This window comes from Trachurus trachurus (genome assembly GCF_905171665.1).
Source record: "Trachurus trachurus genome assembly, chromosome: 24".
Classification (NCBI taxonomy): Eukaryota; Metazoa; Chordata; class Actinopteri; order Carangiformes; family Carangidae; genus Trachurus; species Trachurus trachurus.
Window position 1 is genome coordinate 5761914 of NC_139910.1, and position 26261 is coordinate 5788174.

General features: G+C 42.7%; 3 protein-coding genes across 3 annotated transcripts; all 3 read right to left on the reverse strand.

Annotated features, from left to right (window-relative positions):
- Nucleotides 1–1542: 1542 nt before the first annotated feature.
- On the reverse strand, nucleotides 1543–24192 carry LOC311007123 (protein NLRC3-like; the record flags this gene model as incomplete). The annotated part of the gene is made up of 9 exons (XM_084000211.1): nucleotides 24115–24192; nucleotides 22103–23891; nucleotides 21847–22020; nucleotides 21511–21684; nucleotides 14279–14452; nucleotides 13772–13945; nucleotides 3700–3873; nucleotides 1919–2092; nucleotides 1543–1552 (listed from the first exon to the last, which is right to left on the reverse strand). The coding sequence occupies exons 1-9, from the start codon at nucleotides 24149–24151 to the stop codon at nucleotides 1543–1545; spliced, it is 2880 nt and encodes a 959-aa protein (XP_083856337.1). The 5' UTR covers nucleotides 24152–24192.
- Nucleotides 14431–16670, reverse strand: LOC311007779 (protein NLRC3-like; the record flags this gene model as incomplete). Its single annotated transcript, XM_084001099.1, has 2 exons — nucleotides 14431–16341; nucleotides 16634–16670. 2 exons carry the CDS (start codon nucleotides 16668–16670, stop codon nucleotides 14471–14473), a joined length of 1908 nt encoding a protein of 635 aa, XP_083857225.1. The 3' UTR covers nucleotides 14431–14470.
- LOC311007031 (neoverrucotoxin subunit alpha-like) lies at nucleotides 16984–21405 on the reverse strand (the record flags this gene model as incomplete). The annotated part of the gene is made up of 4 exons (XM_084000113.1): nucleotides 16984–17176; nucleotides 17714–17824; nucleotides 20652–21177; nucleotides 21390–21405. The coding sequence occupies 4 exons, from the start codon at nucleotides 21403–21405 to the stop codon at nucleotides 16984–16986; spliced, it is 846 nt and encodes a 281-aa protein (XP_083856239.1).
- Nucleotides 24193–26261: the final 2069 nt, after the last annotated feature.

Sequence of the window (26261 nt, forward strand, 5' to 3'; positions counted from 1 at the left end):
ATCTTCACCTTAATCCTGCTCCAGACCAGAATTGACCGGCAGCATAAGTCACCATGGTTACAAGGCTGGCATTCGTGTTAACCACTTTGATGGAACAGAGTTGAGGCTCAGGTTGATGGAACAGAAAGTCGGAGCCAAGCTCAAAGTGTCAGGCCTAGCCAGAACCATGTTTCCATGGTTACTGAGGAGGAGCTTATCCTAGCCACGTTGATGGAACCGAACTTTAACTTTAGATAAGCGAGACTCAGCCATTTAAACCAGACTTTGAGCTAAGCGAGCTTTATGGAATAACCCCCCAGGTAGAACTCACCAAAACAAGAAAGGCGCCATCTATTGGTGTTATACTAAAGCTACATGATGTTTATATTTAATATGTTTATAAAGACACACTGATCAAAATGTACAGGTTTGTAACTGAAATCAAAATGCGGACTAAATGAAAAGATGGATCTGGTTCAATAGTATAGGACTCATTGGCTAGAAAGTCAGCTCACCTATTAAAATATTTAAGTATGCACTATCTTGTAATGGAATCACAATTTACCTCAGTTTGGTTAATGTTAAGTTAAATGTTAAAAAAAAAGTGATGCATGTTGTCCAACTGATTTAAAAACAATAACATCATCATTTTAAATCTTCAAACTTATTCGAAACTTTTATTTTTCATTGGTGAAGTCAAAGAGAACATTGACAGTTTCCTAAGTTATCAGCTGAGTAACAAATGTTTGTGATCATAGCAATGATTCTAAAACCATCATATTCTTCAAACGATACATTAAATAATAAAACAGAAGTGACACACAGAACACAAAATGATTGTATTTTTGTTGCACAGTCCCATGACCAGGAGGTGTTCGATATGTGATATTAGCATGTGTGCACATTATCCTTGCATATGTACTCAAAATCACTGTAGATAATATTATAGAAATCAACATCGCACTAAATGATAATTTGTAGCAATAAACTATATCATGAAATTACATGAAAAACCTACACATGAGGTTCACATGACCTCCTCCCTACAACCTGCAGAGTGACACTGAGGAGTCCAATGAGCAGATTCCAAACCCAGGGTACAGAGGTTCAGTAAATGTGGTGTTGAAGGTGTGGAGGTGGATCATTCTGTTAGAGGAGACACTGTAGAAGGACAGAGTGCCAGTAGGACAGTCCACATACACTGCTACTCTGTTAGAAGAGCGCGGACAGGGGATTGGTATTCCCCTTTCGTTTTGCCAAGCAAAGTAACCATCATCTTTGGAGCAGCTCAGACTCCAGGACTGATCGTTCTTTCCAAACCAAGAGTCAGCATTGTTTCCTTTTCTTCTGATTCCTTTGTAAGAGACACCGATCTCAACCGATCCTCTCCACTCAACTTCCCAGTGATAACGATCGGTCAGTTTATTCCTACATAGCAGCTGACAGCAGTCAAATCTGTCTGGATGATCAGGATATAACTGATCATTTTCCACACATGTCACTGTCTTGATTTTGTTGGTCAGTTTGAGGTTTTTGTTCACTGTGTTCATGTCCAGTTCCAGTTCAACGGCATCTGATGAAGAGAACAAGACACAACACAGTTTATCTCATGACTCATTTGATGGTTTTTATTTATTTTGTTTGTTTAATCTTGAACTAAAAACTTCAACATCTTTTGTGAGTAGAGCAATGAACAAAGTGATAACAGATATTGTGTGTAGTTTTCTTGACATGAATGAATAATACTCACATTTCTTCCAACCAGGTTTCAACATCTGTTTCCCACCATAATCCGACCTGCGGGAAGTAACATAATCAGATTAGCACTGACTGATGGTTTCTGGAAACATGAAAATGTAACAAGCCTCATGAACTGTTGTTGGATATGAAGTTTCCCAATGTAAAAACTGTGAGAGCGCTTCTGTCCATCTGTCCATACCTGAGAGCGTCCAGTCTCCAGTGTGGATCCTCCACTCCAGCAGACAGCGGCTTCACTCCTGAGTCTCCTGGATGATTGTAGCTCAGGTCCAGCTCTCTCAGATGGGAGGGGTTGGAGCTCAGAGCTGAGGCCAGAGAAAAACAGCCTTCCTCTGTGACCAGACAACCTGACAGACTGGACACATAAACACAGTTTTTTGTGAAATAAATGAAAGCCATCATCACCTACATAACCAGGCAACAGATGGGGCCATGGACCGCGGAACGCATCTGGACGAGGGGGGGCCATACTGTAATTTCAAGTCAACCGGGGCGGGGGGGGGGTCAGTGGTCAGTGTGCCCTTATTTTGAAATCCTTGTACCGGGGGTTACTGTTACCAAGTGTGACAGTTGAGGTTCCTGTCACTATGCCTCCAATTGATCATGTGCCCTGGCTACTTGGCCAAGGGGATGTCCCTTTGGGTGACTGGCAAGCGCGTGTGACTCTTACCCGGGAGGTGTGGGTTCAATCCCCGCCCGGGCCCTCTTCACCTTGCCACACAAGGATACGGAAATAAAAGTAGCGAAGCTCCGGACAGAGTTGTGGTGATTGTATCCAGTTTTATACATTATGAAAACACATGAGTCTATCACAACAACGGATTTTCCGGGACAGATCAAATCCGTTGGATCATCACGCTGATTATCCATATGAGAGGTAAGATGACGGTTCTCATGGCTCGGACTTCTGCCAATAGTTCTTTTTTTTCTTTTTTTTTTTGGAAGGTGTGTGTGTGTGTGTGCCGAGCGGACCCGTCTAGAGAGACACGCGTCTATATGGGACAGGGTTTTATTCAAAATGACACTGCATAGCCTAAATGTAAATGTCCTGTTTATTTAGACGGGACAGTATTACAGTATTTATGCACAGGTGCCTCTGTAGCCTACATATACACACACGCACACAATAATCCGCAATGTGAGAGGAAGAGAGAAAGGTCTACATGCGCGCAGCACGCAGGCACCCGCTCAAATGAATATCCACGGCGGTCTCCGCTCCGTTCTGACTCTGTTACGAACAATCAGAGAGTTTCCACCGTGTCACTGCAGTGTGTTGTTATACATCAAACGCACCGGAGTGGGAACAGAGTGGACACAGATTCACCACTGGAGAGAGGAGGGGGTGTGACTCACCATCAATGTGAGACGTGTGCCTGGTACGCATATTTTTCATAGAGTCCGGTGTCCGGTGGACACGGCCCCCACTGCTCTGAGCGCTGTGACCAATGGCCGTGTCCATGGAGCGGTCTCTCTCTCTCTCTCTCTCTGAACGCTGCCGAAACGAGCCGCCTCACGTCCAAGCCGCTGTTCCAAAAGTTGAACATATTTAAACTCTGAGCGCTCTGAGCGCCGAGACAAAAAAGAAAGCACCGAGAACACTCACGCATGCCGTACTGATAAACAATGCACTTGATAGACTCACGAATTCAAATCAAAATGCAGCACTCTGTGACAATTTTTTTTATCGGCAGCAGTGAAGGTGTGTGGTGGTGGTGACTTGGCTCTTAAAAACACAGATACAACTTTTTTACTACAGCTTTTAGGCTATTCATAAAATAATCAGAGCACAAAAGTTACCCGGGCCATGGCCCCCCTGGCCCCCCCGGTTCCGCGGTGTATGGATGGGGCCATTAGATGCACATTACAACTACTATCCAGATACTGAAGGACACACTGCAGTGCCACCATTACATGTACAACACTGAATGTTGTTGCCTTTGTAGCAAATAACTTGATCCTTACTTGAGAGTTTCTAGTTCACAGTGTGGACTCTTCAGTCCTGCAGAAATCAGCTTCACTCCTGAATCCTTCAGGTCGTTGTTACTCAGGTCCAGTTCTCTCAGACTAGAGGACTGGGAGCTGAGGACTGAGGATAGAGCTTCACAACTTCTTTTTGAGAGGTTACAGCCACTCAGTCTGGGGACGGAAGAATAATTAGCACCAACAAAATGTTTTGTCAAAAATAAAACATTAAGCATACCTAATCAGTTTTGTATCTACATACAGAGCTTTGTTGGAGGCTTTGACCACTGGCAGCAGCCTCAGAAGAGCCTCCTCTGAAGCAGAGTATTTCTTCAGGTCAAACACGTCCAGATCTTTTTCTGATGACAGTAAGATGAAGACCAGAGCTGACCATTGAGCAGGAGACAGTTTATCTGTGGAGAGACGTCCTGATCTCAAGGATTGTTGGATCTCCTCCACTAGAGAACGATCATTCAGTTCATTCAGACAGTGGAACAGATTGATGCTTTTCTCTGGAGACAGATTCTCACTGATTTTCTTCTTGATGTACTGGACTGTTATCTCATACTGTGATAAATACCCTATCTGTGACATTAGCCCTTGTAGAAAAGTCTGATTGGTCTGTGAAGTACATTCTGTCTGTGACATTAGGCCTTGTAGAAGAGTCTGATTGGTCTCCAGTGAGAGTCCCACGAGGAAGCGGAGGAACAAGTCCAGGTGTCCGTTTGGATGCTGTAAGACCTCGTCCACAGCATTCTCATAGAAATATGTTGTTTTACATAGGTTTTTTTTCACTTTAGGCTTCCAGGACGCTTCTGACAGCAGATTGACTTCAAAGTTGATGAAGGTCAGATGAACATGAAGAGCAGCCAGAAACTCCTGAACACTCAGATGGACGAAGCAGAACACCTTGTCCTGGTACAGGCCACTCTCCTCTCTAAAGATCTGTGTGAACACTCCTGAGTACACTGAGGCTGCTTTGATATCGATGCCACACTCTGTCAGGTCTGATTCATAGAAGATCAGGTTTCCTCTCTGCAGCTGCTCAAAAGCCAGTTTTCCCAGAGACTCAATCATCTTCCTGCTCTCTGGACTCCAGTGTGGATCTGTCTCAGTTCCTCCATCATACTTGATCTTCTTCACTTTGGACTGAACCACCAGGAAGTGGATGTACATCTCAGTCAGGGTCTTGGGCAGCTCTCCCCCCTCCCTGGTCTTCAACAGCTCCTCCAGAACTGTAGCAGTGATCCAGCAGAAGACTGGGATGTAGCACATGATGTGGAGGCTTCGTGATGTCTTGATATGGGAGATGATCTCTCTGGCCTGCTGCTCATCTCTGAACCTCTTCCTGAAGTACTCCTCCTTCTGTGGGTCAGTGAACCCTCTGACCTCTGTCACCATGTCAACACACCCAGGAGGGATCTGATTGGCTGCTGCGGGCCGTGTGGTTATCCAGAGGCGAGCAGAGGGAAGCAGTTTCCCCCTGATGAGGTTTGTCAGCAGCACGTTGACTGAGGTGGACTCTGTCACATCAGTCAGGATCTCAGTGTTGTGGAAGTCCAGAGGAAGTCGACACTCGCCCAGACCGTCAAAGATGAAGACGACCTGGAACTGATCAAACTTGCAGATTCCTGCTTGTTTAGTTTCAATGAAGAAGTGATGAACAAGTTCCACCAAGCTGAACTTTTTCTCTTTCAGCACATTCAGCTCTCTGAAGGTGAAGGGAAATGTGAAGAGTATGTCCTGGTTGGCTTTGTCTTCAGCCCAGTCTAGAGTGAACTTCTGTGTTAAGACAGTTTTCCCAATGCCAGCCACTCCCTTTGTCATCACTGTTCTGATTGGTTCATCTCCTCCAGGTGGGGCTTTAAAGATGTCTTCTTGTCTGATGGTTGTTTCTGGTCTGTCTGGTCTCCTGGATGCTGTTTCAATCTGTCTGACCTCATGTTCATCATTAACCTCTCCAGTCCCTCCCTCTGTGATGTAGAGCTCTGTGTAGATCTGATTCAGAAGAGTTGGGTTTCCCGCTTTAGAGATCCCCTCAAACACACACTGGAACTTCTTCTTCAGGTTGGATTTGAGTTTATTTTGAGAAACTGCAGCATGGTTTCCTGAATAAACACAAAGGAAATCCTTCAGAAAATAAGAAATAAGAGAGCCTAACATTATTTTTTAGCCTTAATAGTATGTTGTTTATTTTTTCCAAAAATTAATTTCAAAAATACTTTGACTACTTATGCTCCATTTCCTGTTAGCATCATAGAAATCCTCTTACTGCTCTGCAGACAGTCAGCCAGCTCCTCCTGCTTCATTCTCCTCAGGAAGTTCACTGTGATCTTCAGAAATGCCTCTCTGCTGCTCCTCTGCTCTTCATCCTCACCATTCAACACATCATCATGATCCCTTTGTTTCTCTAAGCATTCTGGGTAATCTGGTCTAAGGACCTTCTGGACTCTCTTCAGCTCGTTCTTCACAAAAGTGACAATGTTCTCCTCCAGCAGCTGTTAACAGACAACAGATGATAAACTGCACATTTCATTTACAAGTATAACACAACATGCGATTCATGAGCAGAGCAGCATGAAGACATATACACTACCTGAATTATATTTTGGCAATTAATATTTATTATGTGGTTGATCTAAACAGTAACATATTTATAGTCTATACATGTACAGACCGTAAATATGGAGTCCAGGTCTGGTTGATGGAGCTGGGCAGACTGCTGACTGTAGAATAAAAAAAGGATTGAAAAATACTTTATTCATCCCAGGGAAATTCAAGACTGTGGACCTCTGAGCTCTGGTGCTGAAGGAGGAAAAAACATATAAACTTATCTTGTTTGGTAATAAGATAAGATAAAATAAAGATAAGAATTACTTTATTACAGTTTTTCTCGATTGTTTACACACAATTTCTGGTTCTTGAGGCACAATGGCCTCAACATCTAACTCATGCACCAACCCCCTGAACCACGTCTGCTAAACTACAAGCACAATTCCTGCTTTACACTCAATTTGCAGTTCTATAATACACTTTTTTCAAAACACTACACACAATTCTCTGCATTTGGCACAATTTTCATGAAGAAAATCTCTTGTTTTCACGAGTAACACACTGTTATTCAATATTCTAAAGTTAGTTTCCCTACTATGCACACTGACTCATCACATGGGTAAACACCTGTCACACAGTTTTACAATTAGCAGTCAGAGCTTTAGCAAAAAAGGGCAGCATAACAGGCAGTGATGGACTGACACCAAAAAGAGAGAAACCAAACAGGAGAGAGGCCACACAACACAAACACACACACCGATATATATATAGCAGTGATCATAATGATGATGAGAAAAGAAAATGCATTGATCACCAAAATTGCATGTCGATGAAAGGATTCAAACCTAGACTAGAACAAAGTCTTTGACTACAAAGAGTGCAGCTCTACTAGGTGAGCCACATGTTACAGTAGTCTCATCTTGTCAAAATTATGTGTTCAGTCTTTCACAATTGTTCGGCCGTAAACCAGTTGACCCCGACCGACTCTTTTTTTTTTTTTCTTTTGTGGTCAGATCAGCACGGCTGCATCGTCACACGACCACCTCGGTCTTGTCTTACTGTATTTCATTTGTTACCGTGTATTTGAGTGTTCAGAGTATCAAAACAATCTTCTAAAATTTTACAACACATTCACAGTATATATGTACTGTCTGTAGTTGCAGTAAAAAAAAAACCTAAGTCATTATGATGAATGGAGTAGAAGTGTTTTCCATTCATCCTAGTGTTTTACACTGAGCACATCAGTGTTCAACTGGTTCTTATAAATGTCTAGTCACATAATATTGTTTTTTGTGTGTCATTTGAGACTAAAATAGCATTTTGAGAATAAATAACATTGTTTTGAATGTAAAGTTTCATTTTGCAGGAGAAGTTAGGGGTTTTGCCCATTGTGTGTGTTTTTTTGGATTTGTGTGTAGAGTTCTGAGAGTATGAGGCATGCTTTCAGAAAATGTGTGTAACAATCGAGAAAAACTGTAATCCCCAAAGGGAAATTCATTTGTTTGGTAGCTCATCTACCATTTGCAGAAGAATTAAAAAGCCTGATGGCTGAAGGTACGAAGGATCTTCTAAACGGCATCCTGACCAGAGCACTAACCCAACTATGGAGCTTTTCTTCCACATGTGTCAGTAACTTGAAGTTACTTTTCCTTACAGTTGCATATCATTTCACAATTTGTCGTATTTTATTAACTACTGATAGATACTTCTGTGGGGAGAGGAGATTCTTCAGGAGAGGAGCTTCTTTCATTGAAAATGGAGCAAGTCTGGAGGATGCCATCCTGTTCCAGAGGTGCTTTCATAGTTGGCGTGCTGTTGGTGCAAAGGTGAAGGCTTGGAAGTGGAGATGTTCTGAACATCTTCTGTTGTCAGTTATCATGGGAAATCTCAACTCTCTGCTCACCAAGAGTGATGTGCTGGAGATATTGATGAAGACTTGCTTGGATACAGACTAAACATCTGGAGGCACTTTTAATAATTTCTAGAGACTTCAATCGTATTTCCCTGATGGATTCGCTGGGGGATGTGGTGGAGAGATTTACACTGAAGATGGTGGAGGTCATACTGATCAACTCAGATCATCCACTTCATTATATCTTGATGCACCAAGAAAGTGGCAGTGGTGGACGGCTACAGTATGGAGAGATATAGAGGATCTTTGTACCGACAGCCATCAAGCATTTAATTCTTCTGAAAATGATAGATGAGCTGACAGACAAATTCATTTCCGCATGGGGATTAATAAAGTAACTATGGACTCTGAGGAAACCATTTTGAAACTCATTGACCACTGTGATGTTGCCATCTTGCTGACACCGCCAAAGTTGGGGGTGACGGGTATATGTCGGCTTGTGGCAAACATTCACTCACCCACCGGTTATTAAAACTGGTACATCCCTTAGTGAGTCATGTAATTAGGTTTCAGAGTGGAGAATTTCTAATTCTTACCTTCCATCAGCAGTTTGTCCAGCTTTAAAGTCAATATAGTGGCCTATAGACCAGTCACTCTTCAAGGACACACCGCTGGGTTCAGGAGAGTCTGGTCTTTGCTGCTGCATCCTGATACAAACAGGTGACAAAATAAATTTGGAAAACTTAATTTTGATCAAAATGTTGCCTGAAATTTTTGGACACCAGCAAAGAATGTAATTAAAATGTCCACATAGAATAGAATATGAATGTAATAGTAGAGTGATGATGTCAGTTGAGAGATTTTATTTTCTAAGTCAGTACTGAAGTGTCTATTTGAGACATGATTCCTCTCATGAGGACAGACGGATAAGAACAAAATTCAGTTTTAAAAGTCTTACCTTCCATCAGCAGGTCCACCTTTAAAGTCAATATAGTGACCTATAGAGTGGTCACTCTTCAGGGACACACCGCTAGGTGCAGGAGAGTCTGGTCTTTGCTGCTGCATCCTGATACAAACAGGTAACAAAATATATTGGGAAAAACTGAATTTTCATCAAAAATGTTGCCTGAAATTTTCAGACTCCAGCAAAAAATGTAATTGAAATGTCCACACAGAATAGAATATGAATGTAGGCCTAATAGTAGAATGATGATGTGAGTTAACTGAGAGGTTTAATTTTCTCAAGTCAGTACTGAAGTGTCTATTTGAGACATGATTCCTCTCATGAGGACAGACGGATAAGAACAAAATTCAGTTTTAAAAGTCTAACCTTCCATCAGCAAGTTGTCCAGTTTTAAGGTCAATATAGTGACCTATAGACCGGTCACTCTTCAGGGACACACCGCTGGGTTCAGGAGAGTCTGGTCTTTGCTGCTGCATCCTACCTACATTGCTAAAAATAATTCAGTAGGACACAATACAATACAATGACACCTAATTTAGGTCTCATTACTGTTCAGGATACCTGGATGGTCAGCAGACAAGCTGCCTGACCTGGTCTGACTCTCTATATCTCCCCCATGATCTGAATTGAACCGGTTTCTTTCTTTCAGATTCACTGAACAGATTCGTCTATGAGGGAACAGGTCTCTAGTAGAGATAAGACTGTCTTTTTAACGGTTAGATGATTCTGTTTTAGCATCAACAACAAGACAAAGAACACTTAGGTCACATTGATCAAGGTTGTCTGACCAGTTCTTTTACTCCCTGTGTTTTCAATAACAACTGCGTCTCACAGTCAGACCACCATTGATTATAACACCAACATAAATGCAACTGAATCTCAAATCATTGTACTTTAACTCCATCAGAAATTGGTAAGAATAGCCTTCACATTTTAAAAACAGTCAATCAGCATCTAGAATCATTTCTGCTGTCCAGTTTTAAAGTGACACAAGACAATGTGCCCACAATTATCCTGTTCAGACATTTACAGATTTCTCAGGTAAGATTCTCACCTGCTGAAGTCACTCCAGGTCAACTTTCAGACACTAATTTCCACCTTCATGTGTCAGGAAACAACTCACGTGAAGTAGCTAGGTGCTCCTTCTCCTTCGACAGTCCTTGTGTGTCTGTAAGTGTGAGCTGAGGACAAGTCACGCTCCCATAAGTGCGTGTCTAAAAAAAAACATAAGGGCGAAATCAAAACTCGTCCATCCACTCCAGAGCACAGAGTTTTCTTTATTTGTCCGTCTACTTCCTCCAAGGTAGCTAATTGACCAAGTTTTGGCATTTACTGACTTTCAGGGTCATGACTTGAGGCAGTTTAATTTTAGCTAGGCTACACAAATTGGCAGAATCTCAGCTTTGTTGGGCGTTGTTGTTTAGTCCTTGTTGTCACTCAGTGCCTTTTCCTCCGCTGTGCCTGTGTGAAGTGTGATTGGAATGTCTGACAGTAGCCATGGCAACAGGGCGATGGAGGGAAAACACGGAGGCCATTTTGGTGCAGCTGTGATGACAGTTGGCGCCTTTCTTTTTCTTTCTCCTCTCTTAAAAACAAGACAAGGGTGCTTTTTTTTCGTTGAGGATTCTCACACAGGGCTGCTTAAATTATCACGGCACCAGCGCACTTTTTCTGTCTTGGTAGCGTTGGTGCTAAACCAACCTGCCTCGGAGCTTTCAAACTAATCTTTAATGCGCAAAGGCTGACGAGACTCGTTGTGACTTGGTGTCATGTACAGGGTGAGTTTGAATTACCATGGTTTCTGAAATTGTTAATGTATGTCCACCTTATTTAAAATATGTGTGTGGAGTTTTTGAGGATATGCAGGTTGTAACTAGGTGGAGATCTGATGACTAAGCTAGCAGTTAGCAATAGCTCCAGTTAGCTCACAGAGTGGACAGACAAGGAGGTAGATTTCCATACAGTGACTTCATGCAGTAACATTAACCATACAATGGTCTCCACAGTGCTATATTCAGACATGAAAAGTAGAACAGACAGTACAACCTGCACATGTTGGCTCCCAGGTTTATAACTGAAATCAAAATGAAGACAAAATGAAAAGATGGGTGTGGACCAATCAATAGTATAGGACTCATAGGCTAGAAAGTCAGCCTATTAAAATATTTAATTAGGGAAATGTTTTATAACTTTTCCTGTGATGCCTCTGGTCCGCTACACGACACACAACCATTCCTGCAGTCATTCACAGAACAAACCGTGTAATGGGATAACTCAAAAGAAGTGATGCATGTTGTCCAGTTGATTTATTGATAACAATAGCAAGATGTTTTGAAGACATTTTCAGCAGCACTGCTCACATCAATATCGTCAGTTTGTTGCTGCTGCCACCTACTGGCAACAGCTGGGTAACATTAGTGCTCAGAATTAGTGTTCCTAAAACTGTCAGACTCTTCACATGATACATTAAATAATACAACAGAAACAGTAGTAAAGAAAAATAACCAATAATACAGCATGTGTGCATATTATTCCTGTGTATACATTCAAAATCTCTATATGATGTTATAGAAAATATCATTGCATTAAATGATCATTTGTAGCATCAAATAACATGAAAAATGTAATTGTTTCCTACACATGAGGTTTACATGACCTCCTTCCTACAACCTGCAGAGTGACACTGAGGAGTCCAATGAGCAGATTCTGAACCCAGGATACAGAGGTTCAGTGAATGTGGTGTTGAAGGTGTGGAGGTGGGTCAGTCTGTCACAAAAGACACTGTAGAAGGACAGAGTGCCAGCAGGACAGTCCACATACACTGCTACTCTGTTAGATGAGGGAGGGACAGGGATGTCTAATTCTCTGTTGTTGTGCCAGGCAGAGTAACCCCCATCAGAGCACTTCAGACTCCAGGACTGGTCGTTCCTTCCAAGCCGACAGACAGCACTGTCTCCCTTTCTTCTGATTCCTCTGTAAGTGACACCGATCTCAACCCATCCTCTACACTCAACTTCCCAGTAACAACGATCTGTCAGTTTACTCCTAAGCAGCAGTTGACAGCAGACATCAAATCTGTCTGGATGATCGCGATATAGCTGATCCTTTTCCACACATGTCACCTTCCTGTTGTTGTTGGTCAGCCTGAGGTTCCTGTTTACTGTGCTTATGTCGAGTTCAGGTTCAAAAGCATCTGATGGAGGGAACAAGACACAAACACTGTTTATCATATGACTCATTTAATGGTTTTATTGTTTAATCAGCATAAAATCTGTATAGTTTTGTTGACATAATAAAAAATAATATTTGTAGTATATTGATACCAGTGTTGGGTAGTAACGCGTTATTAGTAACGCCGTTACGTAACGCCGTTACTTTTTTCAGTAACTAATAACGTAACGCGTTGTTTTTTTAAAATCAGTAACTCCGTTCCCGTTACCAAACGCTGCGTTACTCCGTTCCTTTCCGTTCCTTTGGGTGAGGTTTTACAGCGGCACACACAATTCCTATAACATTTCAGCAAGTTTCATTGAATTGAAAGAAAGACAGAGCACAGACACTAAGCACTAGTTGGTGGCCGCCCTCTAGCGTCCCACACGTAATCAAACACGCTACATGAAGAGGACTGGGCAGGTCAGAGCGATTCTCTGGGCAGGGCATGACGGCGAGCTAAGGTAACTTTGCTAACGCAGCATCCGAGACCGAAGCCGTGTCTCAGTTCAGGCTGCAGCCCCTGAACTGGGACACAGCTTGAGTCACAGCGCGCACACACCAGCACCCACTCCACCCGAGCAGCAGCGGTTAGAGTCCGACAGACGGACTCGAATTATGACGCCTGAAACGGTAAACACAGCTGATCGCTCTGGGTAAACACAGCTGATCGATCGATAAAAAAATACCGCTGGAGTGAATTTACTTCCGTCAATGAAAACAGTCTTAAACGTAACTGCTGACATCATGCAGCAATGCAGCATGATGATGATGGTAAAAGTTTACAGATAAAAACCATAGACTGTAAAAAGAAGATAAAAACACGTGTTTCTTCATCAGCATCAGTAGGCTACAGAACTGAAATGAGGCTAGAGGGGAATTCAATCAACCTTTATTTAATGGGAGCATTGGGAAAAAAAACCTTTTAAAGTAACGAAAAAGTTACTTTCTCAGTAACGCATTACTTTTTGGTTTAAGTAACTGAGTTACTAACTGAGTTACTTTTTTATGAAGTAACTAGTAACTGTAACTAGTTACTATTTTTCAGTAACTAGCACAACACTGATTGATACTATAACTGCTTAGCTGCTATATGTTACACAGTTTGTGTTTAACCACCGCCATCTAGTGGTCATTTGGTAATGCAGCAATACCCGGATGTTTACTGGTTTTGAGTAGTCTGAGAACTGCAATAAAGAAGTGCAGACAGTTGCAAGTTGGCTCTGTGTTCCGTATCTGTTATGGATATATTAACAGTGTTATATTAGGACAAAGTTATCACAATATTCAAATGTCCAGAAAATGTCCGGTTTCAACATCTGTTCCTTGCCATGATCCAACCTGGGGGAAGAAAAATAGACTAGCACTGATGGTTTCTGGAAATGAACATCTAACAAGCCTTGTGATGTTCCCAGTAATGTTGTCAGTATGTTCTACTTAGTGTGAACATTATATACAGTATTTGTCTAGTTTAGTATTTATTTTGTCCATACCTGAGAGTGTCCAGTCTCCAATGTGGATCCTCCACTCCAGCAGACAGCAGATTCACTCCTAAGTCTCCTGGATGATTGTAGCTCAGGTCCAGCTCTCTGAGATGGGAGGGGTTGGAGCTCAGAGCTGAGGCCAGAGAAGAACAGCCTTCCTCTGTGACCAGACAACGTGACAGACTGAACACACACACACACACACACACACACACACACACACACACACACACACACACACACACACACACACACACACACACACACACACACACACACACACACACACACACACACACACACACACACACAGTTAACTACATTGCCGTAGCAGGTAACTGAAGCCATCACCCACATAGTCAGGCAACACATGGGGCCATAGCAGGTGCATTACAACTACTACTGAGATACTCAAGACAAGTAGACTGTCCAATTCCACAGTAACATGCTGGCAACACGACCATTAGCATGTACATTTAAAGTGGTTGTCTGTGTAACAAATAACTTGATTCTTACTTGAGATATTCCAGTTTACAGTGTGGACTCTTCAGTCCAACAGACAACAGCTTCACTCCTGAGTCCTTCAGGTTGTTGTTACTCAGGTCCAGTTCTCTCAGACTAGAGGACTGGGAGCTGAGGACTGAGGACAGAGCTTCACAGCTTCTCTCTGAGAGGTTACAGCCACTCAGCCTGGGGAATGAAGAGTAATTAACACCAACAAAATGTTTTGTCAAAAGAAAAATATTGGGCATAATAACACATTACCAGTTTTGCATCTACATACAGAGCTTTCTTTGAAGCTTTGACCACTGGCAGCAGCCTCAGAAGAGCCTCCTCTGAACCAGAGTATTTCTTCAGGTCAAACATGTCCAGATCTTTTTCTGATGACAGTAAGATGAAGACGAGAGCTGACCACTGAGCAGGAGACAGTTTCTTTGTAGAGAGACTTCCTGATCTCAGGGACTGTTGGATCTCCTCCACTAGATAGCGATCATTCAGTTCATTCAGACAGTGGAAGAGATTGATGCTTTTCTCTGGAGACAGATTCTTGCTGATCTTCTTCTTGATGTACTGGACTGTTTTCTGATTAGACTGTGACCAATATCCTGTCTGGGTCATTGGGCCTTGTAGAAGAGTCTGATTGGTTCGCAGTGAAAGTCCAAGGAGGAAGCGCAAGAACAAGTCCAGGTGTCCATTTGGACTCTGTAAGGCCTTGTCCACAGCGCTCTGGTAGAGATCTTTTGGGTCATCTCTAAATGCAAGAGACCTGAAGGATGTTTGTTGTCCTGACAGCAGATCGACTCCAGAGTTGATGAAGGTCAGATGAACATGAAGAGCAGCCAGAAACTCCTGAACACTTAGATGGACGAAGCAGAACACCTTGTCCTGGTACAGACCTCTCTCCTCTCTAAAGATCTGTGTGAACACTCCTGAGTACACTGAGGCTGCTCTGATATCGATGCCACACTCTGTCAGGTCTGATTCATAGAAGATCAGATTTCCTTTCTGCAGCTGCTCAAAAGCCAGTTTTCCCAAAGACTTGATCATCTTCCTGTTCTTTTTACTCCAGTGTGGATCTGTTTCAGCTCCGCCATCATACTTGACCTTCTTGAGTTTGAACTGACCCACCAGGAAGTGGATGTACATCTCAGTCAGGGTCTTGGGCAGCTCTCCTCCCTCTCTGGTCTTCAACACCTCCTCCAGAACTGTAGCAGTGATCCAGCAGAAGACTGGAATGTGGCACATGATGTGGAGGCTTCGTGATGTCTTGATGTGGGAGATGATCTCTCTGGACTGCTCCTCATCTCTGAACCTCTTCCTGAAGTACTCCTCCTTCTGTGGGTCAGTGAACCCTCTGACCTCCGTCACCATGTCAACACATTTAGGAGGGATCTGATTGGCTGCTGCAGGTCGTGTGGTTATCCAGAGGCGAGCAGAGGGAAGCAGTTTCCCCCTGATGAGGTTTGTCAGCAGCACTTTGACCGAGGTGGACTCTGTCACATCAGTCAGGATCTCAGTGTTGTGGAAGTCCAGAGGAAGTCGACACTCATCCAGACCGTCAAAGATGAAGACAACCTGGAACTGATCAAAGCTGCAGATTCCTGCTTTTTTGGTTTCACTGAAGAAGTGATGAACAAGTTCCACCAAGCTGAACTTTTTCTCTTTCAGCACATTCAGCTCTCTGAAGGTGAAGGGAAATATGAACTCTATTTCCTTGTTGGTTTTGTCTTCAGCCCAGTCTAGAGTGAACTTCTGTGTTAAGACAGTTTTGCCAATGCCAGCCACTCCATTTGTCATCACTGTTCTGATTGGTCGGTCTCTTCCAGGTGAGGCTTTAAAGATGTCTACATGTCTGATGGTTTTTTCTGGTCTGTCTGGTCTCCTGGATGCTGCTTCAATCTGTCTGACCTCATGTTCATCATTGACCTCTCCAGTCCCTCCCTCAGTGATGTAGAGCTCTGTGTAGATCTGATTCAGAAGAGTTGGGTTTCCTGCTTTAGAGATCCCCTCAAACACACACTGGAACTTCTTCTTCAGGTTGGATTTGAGTTTATTCTGATAAACTGCACTGTGATGTCCTGAAAGAACATGAAGAAAATAAAATCAGTGAGAAGAGAATAGTTATTTCTATATCTTAGAAATATAACTAAAGTTCAATAATTTATCAATCCAAAAAATACTTGGAGACTTCAGCTCAGTTACATTACTTCAGCTCTGTTATTAAAACCAAGTGAATTCATTATCCGGCTCAAGGGAAGCATGTAAAGGGAAAAGAGAATGGGACCAAGTATTGACCCCTGAGCCACTCCAAATAACATTGGACCCGGCCAATGGAAACCAAATGTCTATATGATAAATATGATATGATACTGCTCTGCAGACAGTCAGCAAGCTCCTCCTTCTTCATTCTCCTCAGGAAGTTCTGTGTGATCTTCAGAAATGACTCTCTGCTGCTCCTCTGCTCTTTATCCTCACCAATAAACACCTTCCCCTGTTTGGAGTCCAAGTCTGGTTGATGCTGCTGGTCAGACTGATCACTGTGGATGTTCTGTTGTACTCTGTGGAAACATCAACATTTAAGTTTCTGTAAATGAGACCTAGTATGTAATAATGGCATTCTGAATGTCCTCTGACTGATTTGCGTCCCTGGTTAGGAGGAAACATCAGCAGTGGGCTGAGACATGGTTCCTACTTGAAGAGTCAAGTTCAGGTTTAAGTCCTTACCTTCCATAAGGACTTTGTCTACCTTTACGGTCAGTATAATGACCCACAGACCCGTCACTGCTTGTGGACACATAGTTGGATGCACCAGACTGTTGTCCACTGTTAAAGGACACAGGGAGGTACTTTGACCCATCACTCTTCATGGACACACTGCTGGGTTCAGGGGGGTTTGGGTTCTTCTGCTGCGTCCTAACACAAACAAACAAGTGATAAAATATATTAAGAAAGGTTTGATCAAAATGTTGCCTGGAAATGTCTGGTAGCGATAATCTGAATAGGGCATAACTGGCAACCTATGTAATTGAAATGCCCTCATAAAATGAAGTATTGCTGCAATAGAACATGTGGATGTTCAATGATAGACAGACTGGGAATATTGTGCTGGTGTAGATGAGGTAGATGATTTATTTACTTAAGTCAGTACTGATGTATCTATTTTCTTCAGCAGACTTTGTGCTCTGGCTCAGTGAATTACAGTATATTGATGATTACTTCTTCTTGAGGACTTGTTTTTACACAGTCAGAAGAACTGGACTTAAGATCACTGTGCAAAATAAAATACTCCAGGTTAGTGAACTTTACTCTTTGTTTTCTGTGTTGTGATCTGGTTGTAATGTGGCTGTTGTACAGGTGGTGGACGATTTATTGTTCTTCAACAGGTTGTGGAGCTCTGAACAGAGACATGACTCCTCTTCTCAGGACGAACAGATAATAACAAAGTCTTACCTTCCATCAGCAGGTGGTTCACCTTTAAAGTCAATATAGTGACCTGTAGACCAGTCACTCTGCATGGACACAGAGCTGGGTCTATGGTAGCCTGGTTTCTGCTGCTGCATCCTGATCCAGACAAACAAGAGACAAATGCAAAGTATCCGTTACACATTATTAAAGAGTTCATGGTGAAGGAATTCAGTGACTCAGGTGTCATCTTACCTGAACTGTTGTATTTTAATTATCCAACATGATGAAGATCTTTGGATTTTCTTGATATTTGTTTGAGTATGTCTGTTTTTTGTTTTTTGTTTTTCTTTTTAACCTGCATTAACCCCAAACGTCACAAGAACAACTGGTTCAGACAACATATCTCATTAATTATAGGTGCTGAAATGAACTTCCTTTTATTCTTCCAGTAAAGAAAACCCCAACTGACGCTTAAACTGGATGCATTACTGGAAGGCTTCTAGTTCCTGTAAAACCTGTTGTGCAACAATTTGTCCCTGGTCTGACAACAACAGTTCTTTATACAGGCTACACTTCTTGAGTTTTCTGAGATAAAACAACAAAAAATAGAAAGCTGCTGGCGAATTTTACTGCCTGACCCACTGTCTCTCAGTGTGGTATGAAAGTTGTTCAGTACCAGACAGCAAAACTCCACTAATAAACACAACATTGATAATTATTGGCTGTTTGCTGCCTTCACTCCAAAAGCCTCAACGGGACCAATTGCAACATCAAATACACATCCACATCGTGTTGGAGCTGTCAGACTGTACAGGTCTCTCAAAACACAAACTTCCAGACTCAGAGGCAGTTTTTGTTAGCACACTAAAACAAACAAACAAACAAACAAAAGCCCTAAAGACAGTTGCTATTGTACAATACTATGATTTCTGTAATAGTCACTGAAACATCAGCTATTCATTTTATTTCTGCTGTAAATATAAACTCACAGATTTCTCTGGTTTGTGTCTCACCTGCTGAGTAACATAGAAACTGATCATCCTCCTTCATCAGTCCCGGTGTGTGTGATGAATGTGATGAATGTGAACGATGAATGTCAACACAAACTCATACCACGAGGGTGTGACTTAATTCCTGGTAACACCTCTGATAGCCAGACTCAGATCTGATGAGCTAGTGCTACACATCTGTTTGAACTATAATAGTGGTTTTAACTAATGTTTTAACTATAATAGTGGCCTCAAGGCTCAAAGATCAAATTTCTTGACAGCTAAAGGAGGACGTTTGATATAGACTCATAAAACTCAGTTTGATGAAGGTTGTAAATTCAGAGTAACATGGACTAATGTAATGATCTGATGGCAACACAGTCCAGTGTGTAGTCACCACTACTGCATTCAAATAAACTTCTTATAACATCTCTGACCTGACATCACACCTGTTGGGCCCAAAAGAAAATCTTCAAATCCAGTGTGTTGATCAAGGTCACCCCAAGAGGGCAGCATCAGAGACATATTATTGCTACCAAAGTAAAAGCCCATTTAAACACTATGTGCACACATTACCTCTGAAAATCCAATGCATTGGTACAAAATGTGTATTTAAATTAATTGTGCGGTGGTTTATTGCCAATTATGGCAGGGGTCTCCAACACGCCGCTCGCGAGCTACCAGTTGCTCGCAGCCCCTTTTCCAGTAGCTCGCGAAAGGGTTAAACACATAAACACACAGGCACCACCCACATGTGAGCCAAGACAGCAAAGAATTTTCTCCACTGAAAAATATGTATTCAACTGAACAGGCTTCTGACAGAAAGATGAGACGAGACCTGAACACAGGGACGACAGATCAAGGTGCCTTCCAGCAAAGATCAGTGCAAGTTTATTCCTGGTTCCGTCAGTGGCATTACCAGCTCCATCAAAGTGATTACCAGTTCCTGTCAGGATAGGTAGCTAGAGGTCTGGACTCAAATGCAGACAACAAAACAAGAGGTGTGGAGGAACAAAATATATTTATTAACTCTCAAAAAACTCAGGTATTTAGCAGGAACTCAGAAGATCCGTCAGGGAATGAAACGCAGGACAAAACACAGGCATAGTGAGGTTAAATACACAAGGTAAGTCACAGGTGATGCAGGACAGGTGAAACATATCTGGTAATCACAAGCAGGGAGCAAACAGGAAGACAGGACACCGAACCATTACTCTTCCATCAATGGGCGCATGACGTCTGTCCGACTACCCATTTCTCCGACCATAGATTTCTTTATTTTTGCGTCCATTAGTCCGACCTCCCACTTCTCCGACTAGCCCTAACCCTTAACCTTACCCTAAACCTAACCTTAACACTGTAGAATGGGTAGTCGGAGAAATGAGCCGTCGGACTTTTGGGCAGTCGGACTGACGTATGCTCACCTCCATCAATATCTTCACTGGTTCTGTCAGTGTCATTGCAAATCTAAATCTAGAACAGAAACTACTTTATTAAGTGGAGCCTTATCAGCTGCTAAAAGGACACAACTGACTTTTCTTCTCCTCAATGCGTAATACCTTGATATTTACATGTTAGACATCTGCTCTGATTATTGACTAGCTACAAAGGTACGATAACATTGGCTAAGTTGCTGTTACTGTACTTATATTATGAATTTGTTCAGAAATTGCTACTGTAGCAAGCTGTCTGACTGTTAGCATTGCTGTGGAGCATGTTATCGGCAAAACTTGCGGGGCATGATAGTTGTGGTTGGATTGTTTTTGGTTCAGGGCTTGTTGGTGAACTGCTGCACCTGGCATACTAACTGGTACTAGCCCTTCACAATAGCTAACTGCTCACCAATTTGTGTGAAAAATTGATTGAAGAGGGAAAATAATACTCGATACAATGACGTTGATAAATGTCAATTCGTCATTTGGCTACTATCTTCCTGGAAAACACTTTGGGGCAGAGCCGTGTTTTCCGACACAGGAGGTGGACTCCCTTCCTACAGCTTGCAAAGTGACACTGTGGAGTCCAATGAGCAGAGTCTGAACCCAGGATACAGAGGTTCAGTGAATGTGGTGTTGAAGGTGTGGAGGTGGATCCATTTGTCAGGGGAGACACTGTAGAAGGACAGAGTGCCAGCAGGACAGTCCACATACACTGCTACTCTGTTAGAGGAGGGAGGGACAGAGATTTCTGTTTCTTTCTTGTTGTGCCAGGCAGAGTAATCATCATCATTGGAGCAGCTCAGACTCCAAGACTGGTTGTTCCTTCCAAACCAGCAGCCAGCGTTGTTTCCTTTTCTTCTGATTCCTCTGTAAGTGACACCGATCTCAAGCCGCCCTCTCCACTCAACTTCCCAGTAACAGCGATCTGTCAGTTTATTCCTAAGCAGCAGTTGACAGCAGTCAAATCTGTATGGATGATCACGATATAGCTGTTTCACCGTCACATACGTCACCGTGCTGTTGTTGTCAGACAGTTTGAGGAATTTGTCCACTGTGATCATGTCCAGTTCCAGTTCACAGGCGTCTGATAGAGAGGACAAGACACAACACAGCTGCAGTTTAACATCTGACACATGGGTTTATTGTTTGTAATATAATTTATCTAAAAATTATATAATTGCACCTCTTGTGAACAAAAAAACTGAACGATTGTACTGTTTTGTTGACATGAATTAAAAATTATACACACATTTCTTGAAACCAGGTTTCAACATCTGTTTCCCACCATGATCCGACCTGCGGGAAGTAACATAGTCAGACTATCACTGATGGTTTCTGGAAACATGAACATTGAACAAGCTTAATGAACTGCTGTTGGACATAAAGAGAGAGAGAGCTTCTGTCCATCTGTCCATACCTGAGAGTGTCCAGTCTCCAGTCTAGATCCGCCAATCCAGCAGACAGCAGATTCACCCCTGAGTCTCCTGGATGATTGTAGCTCAGGTCCAGCTCTCTGAGATGGGAGGGGTTGGAGCTCAGGGCTGAGGCCAGAGAAGAACAGCCTTCCTCTGTGACCAGACAACCTGACAGACTGAACACATAAACATAGAATTTTTGTGAAATGAACGAAATCCACCATCACAACCAGGCAACAGATGCCATTAGATGCACATTATAACTACTATCCAGATAGTGAAGGACACACTGCAGTGCCACAATAAGTACAACACAGAATGTTGAACTTGATCCTTACTTGAGAGTTTCTAGTTCACAGTGTGGACTCTTCAGTCCTGCAGAAATCAGCTTCACTCCTGAATCCTTCAGGTTGTTGTTACTCAGGTCCAGGTCTCTCAGACTAGAGGACTGGGAGCTGAGGACTGAGGACAGAGCTTCACAACTTCTTTCTGAGAGGTTACAGCCACTCAGTCTGGGGAAGGAAGAGTAATTAACACCAAGAAAATGTTTTGTCAAAAATAAAATATTAAGCATACAGATTTTCATCTACGTACAAAGCTTTGTTGGAGGCTTTGACCACTGGCAGCAGGACCAGAAGAGCCTCCTCTGAAGGACAGTATTTCTTCAGGTCAAACACGTCCAGATCTTTTTCTGATGACAGTAAGATGAAGACCAGAGCCGACGATTGAGCAGGAGATGGTTTAGCTGGGTATTCACGTCTTGATTTCAGGGACTGTTGTACCTTCTCCACTAGAGAATGATCATTCAGTTCATTCAGACAGTGAAACAGATTGATGCTTTTCTCTGGAGACGGATGTTTGTTTATCTTCTCCGTGATGTACTTGGCTGCTTTCTGATTAGACTGTGACCATGTTTGGGACATTAGCCCTCGTAGAAGAATCTGATTGGTCTCCAGTGAAAGTCCCATGAGGAAGCGGAGGAACAAGTCCAGGTGTCCATTTTGACTCTGTAAGGCCTTGTCCACAGCTCTCTGGTAGAAGAGTGTTGTTTTACTCGTGTTTCTTTTCACTTTAGCCCTCCAGGAAACTTCTGGCAGCAGATTGACTCCAGAGTTGAAGAAGGTCAGATGAACATGAAGAGCAGCCAGAAACTCCTGAACACTCAGGTGGACGAAGCAGAACACCTTGTCCTGGTACAGGCCGCTCTCCTCTCTAAAGATCTGTGTGAACACTCCTGAGTACACCGAGGCTGCTCTGATATCAATATCAGACTCTCTGAGGTCTGATTCATAGAAGATCAGATTTCCTTTCTGCAGCTGCTCAAAAGCCAGTTTTCCCAGAGACTCAATCATCTTCCTGCTCTTTGGACCCCAGTGTGGATCGGTCTCAGTTCCTCCATCATACTTGACCTTCTTCAGTTTGGACTGAACCATCAGGAAATGGATGTACATCTCAGTCAGGGTCTTGGGCAGCTCTCCTCCCTCTCTGGTCTTCAACAGCTCCTCCAGAACTGTAGCAGTGATCCAGCAGAAGACTGGGATGTGGCACATGATGTGGAGGCTTCGTGATGTCTTGATGTGGGAGATGATCTCTCTGGACTGCTCCACATCTCTGAACCTCTTCCTGAAGTACTCCTCCTTCTGTGGGTCAGTGAACCCTCTGACCTCTGTCACCATGTCAACACACTCAGGAGGGATCTGATTGGCTGCTGCAGGTCGTGTGGTTATCCAGAGGCGAGCAGAGGGAAGCAGTTTCCCCCTGATGAGGTTGGTCAGCAGCACGTTGACTGAGGTGGACTCTGTCACATCAGTCAGGATCTCAGTGTTGTAGAAGTCCAGAGGAAGTCGACACTCGTCCAGACCGTCAAAGATGAAGACGACCTGGAACTCATCAAACCCGCAGATTCCTGCTTTTTTGGTTTCAGAGAAGAAGTGATGAACAAGTTCCACCAAACTGAACTTTTTCTCTTTCAGCACATTCAGCTCTCTGAAAGTGAAGGGAAATGTGAAGTGTATGTCCTGGTTGGCTTTGTCTTCAGCCCAGTCCAGAGTGAACTTCTGTGTTAAGACAGTTTTCCCAATGCCAGCCACTCCATTTGTCATCACTGTTCTGATTGGTTCATCTCTTCCAGGTGGGGCTTTAAAGATGTCTTCTTGTCTGATGGTTGTTTCTGGTCTGTCTGGTCTCCTGGATGCTGTTTCAATCTGTCTGACCTCATGTTCATCATTGACCTCTCCAGTCCCTCCCTCTGTGATATAGAGCTCTGTGTAGATCTGGTTCAGAAGAGTTGGGTTTCCTGCTTTAGAGATCCCCTCAAACACACACTGGAACTTCTTCTTCAGGTTGGATTTGAGTTTATTTTGGCAAACTGCACTGTGATGTCCTGAAAGAACATGAAGGAAATAAAATCAGTGAGAAGATGCTCCGAAAAAAATAATGACTTTTTTAAAATGACTATTATATTTATTAGCACGAGGCCAATTCCTAAGAATTATGACATGACCCCTGAGCCACTCCAAATAACATCGGACCAGGCCAATTACTAGGAATTATGACATAATTAGTCATGGAAACCAAATGTCTATCTGATAAGTATGATATGATACTGCTCTGCAGACAGTCAGCAAGCTCCTCCTTCTTCATTCTCCTCAGGAAGTTTTGTGTGATCTTCAGAAATTACTCTCTGCTGCTCCTCTGCTCTTTATCCTCACCAAAGTCTGGTTGATGCTGCTGGTCAGACTGATCACTGTGGACCTCTGAGATCTTCTGTTGAACTCTGAGGAAACATCAACTTTAAAGTTTCTGTAAATGAGATTCTAAACAACAATAGCAAACAATGTTTGTTTGTTTTTTTGTAAAAAAAAATTATGTACAGTAGTAATGGCATCCTGAATGTTCTCTGACTGATTTGCGTCCCTGGTTAGAAGAAACACACAGAAAGTTGGGTCCAATCACAGGTTATGAAGGTCTGGACTGAGACATGATTCCTACTTGGAGAGTCAAGTTCAGGTTTAAGTCCTTACCTTCCATAAGGACTTTGTCTACCTTTACGGTCAGTATAATGACCAACAGACCCGTCACTGCTTGTGGACACATAGTTGGATGCACCAGACTGTTGTCCACTGTTAAAGGACACAGGGAGGTTCTTTGACCCATCACTCTTCATGGACACACTGCTGGGTTCAGGGGGGTTTGGGTTCTTCTGCTGCGTCCTAACACAAACAAACAAGTGATAAAATATATTAAGAAAGGTTTGATCAAAATGTTGCCTGGAAATGTCTGGTAGCGATAATCTGAATAGGGCATAACTTGAGATGGTTGCGATATACAATCGCACCACTAGATGGGAGTAATTCCTACACAATGTCCCCTTTAACTCATTGAGTGCTGCACTGTTTTCCAAGGCTTTAATCCTGGTGCAAGCAATTTAGACCATTGTTGACAATTTTTGTAGAGCCATAGGGAATTCTATATTATAGCTATGGACACATACCATGGCTCGTTTGAAAGGTGAAACTTTCTGCTTCAAATGGAGAAAAAATATTTATTTCTACATGCCTTCGTTCTCAAGCTAAACCGTGGCCAGTTTTCATCAACATCCCTGCTTGTTTTATGAAATATGCGGTGTTTGTGCCTGTCACTCTTCTGACACTTACATTCCTGGGTCAAAGGGCTTGTGTAAGATAAATATTGTTGTTCTATTTACAAAACCACCATGGGGGGCGCTATAAAACAACAATAACACAACTACTGCTAGACCGGGCAGGACTGCTGGCTGAGCGACCGGCCGAGACCCCTTCCTGTTCAGCTCCAAGCTGCGGGAGCCTTGCGGATAAAAGTGGGGCGGCTGTGCTCCAGTCAAACTTTTTTTTCTCATATATTTTGCATAAAAACACACACACACACACACAGAACGTCAGGATTGAAGCTGAATGTGTTCGCTAACTGGTGGTACCAAGCCGTAACAGTAGATTTAAAGATATAGGCTGTTTTATTCAGCAATGTTTGGCGCAGAGGGTTGCATGCGCCACTGATTCGACCAATGCAGCAACCATCAAAAGCCTAATGATGATAAAATGTCCAGATCATGAGTTTTCATGAGTTTTTTGACGTCATCTACTGGTATTTCAGTTCTGTTCATCATAGAGTTCCCAAATTATATATTAGTATATATATATAATATATTATAGTGTCTATTTTCATAATTAAAAAAAAAAATCTAAAAACATGAAATTATGTTTTTGGCACTCAATGAGTTAATTTCCCCCTCAACCCACCTTTGAACAGTCGGCCTACTCCTGACTGTAAAGTTAAGTGAACTTTCCTCTTTGTTTTCTGTGTTGTGATCTGGTTGTAATGTGGCTGTTGTACAGGTGGTGAACGATTTATTGTTCTTCAACAGGTTGTGGAGCTCTAAACAGAGACATGTCTCCTCTCAAACAGATACTAACAAAGTCTTACCTTCCATCAGCAGATGGTTCACCTTTAAAGTTAATATAGTGACCTGCAGACGAGTCACTCTGCATGGACACAGAGCTGCGTCTATGGCAGCCTGGTTTCTGCTGCTGCATCCTGATCCACACAAACAAGAGACAAATGCAAAAGTATCAGTCACACATTATTAAAGAGTTCATGGTGAAGGAATTCAGTGACTCAGGTGTCATATTACCTGAACTGTTGGATGTTATTTATCCCACAGATTGGGAACTGAAACAAACGTTCCTTCTTTGAAAACAAAGTCTTGCCTTGTTAA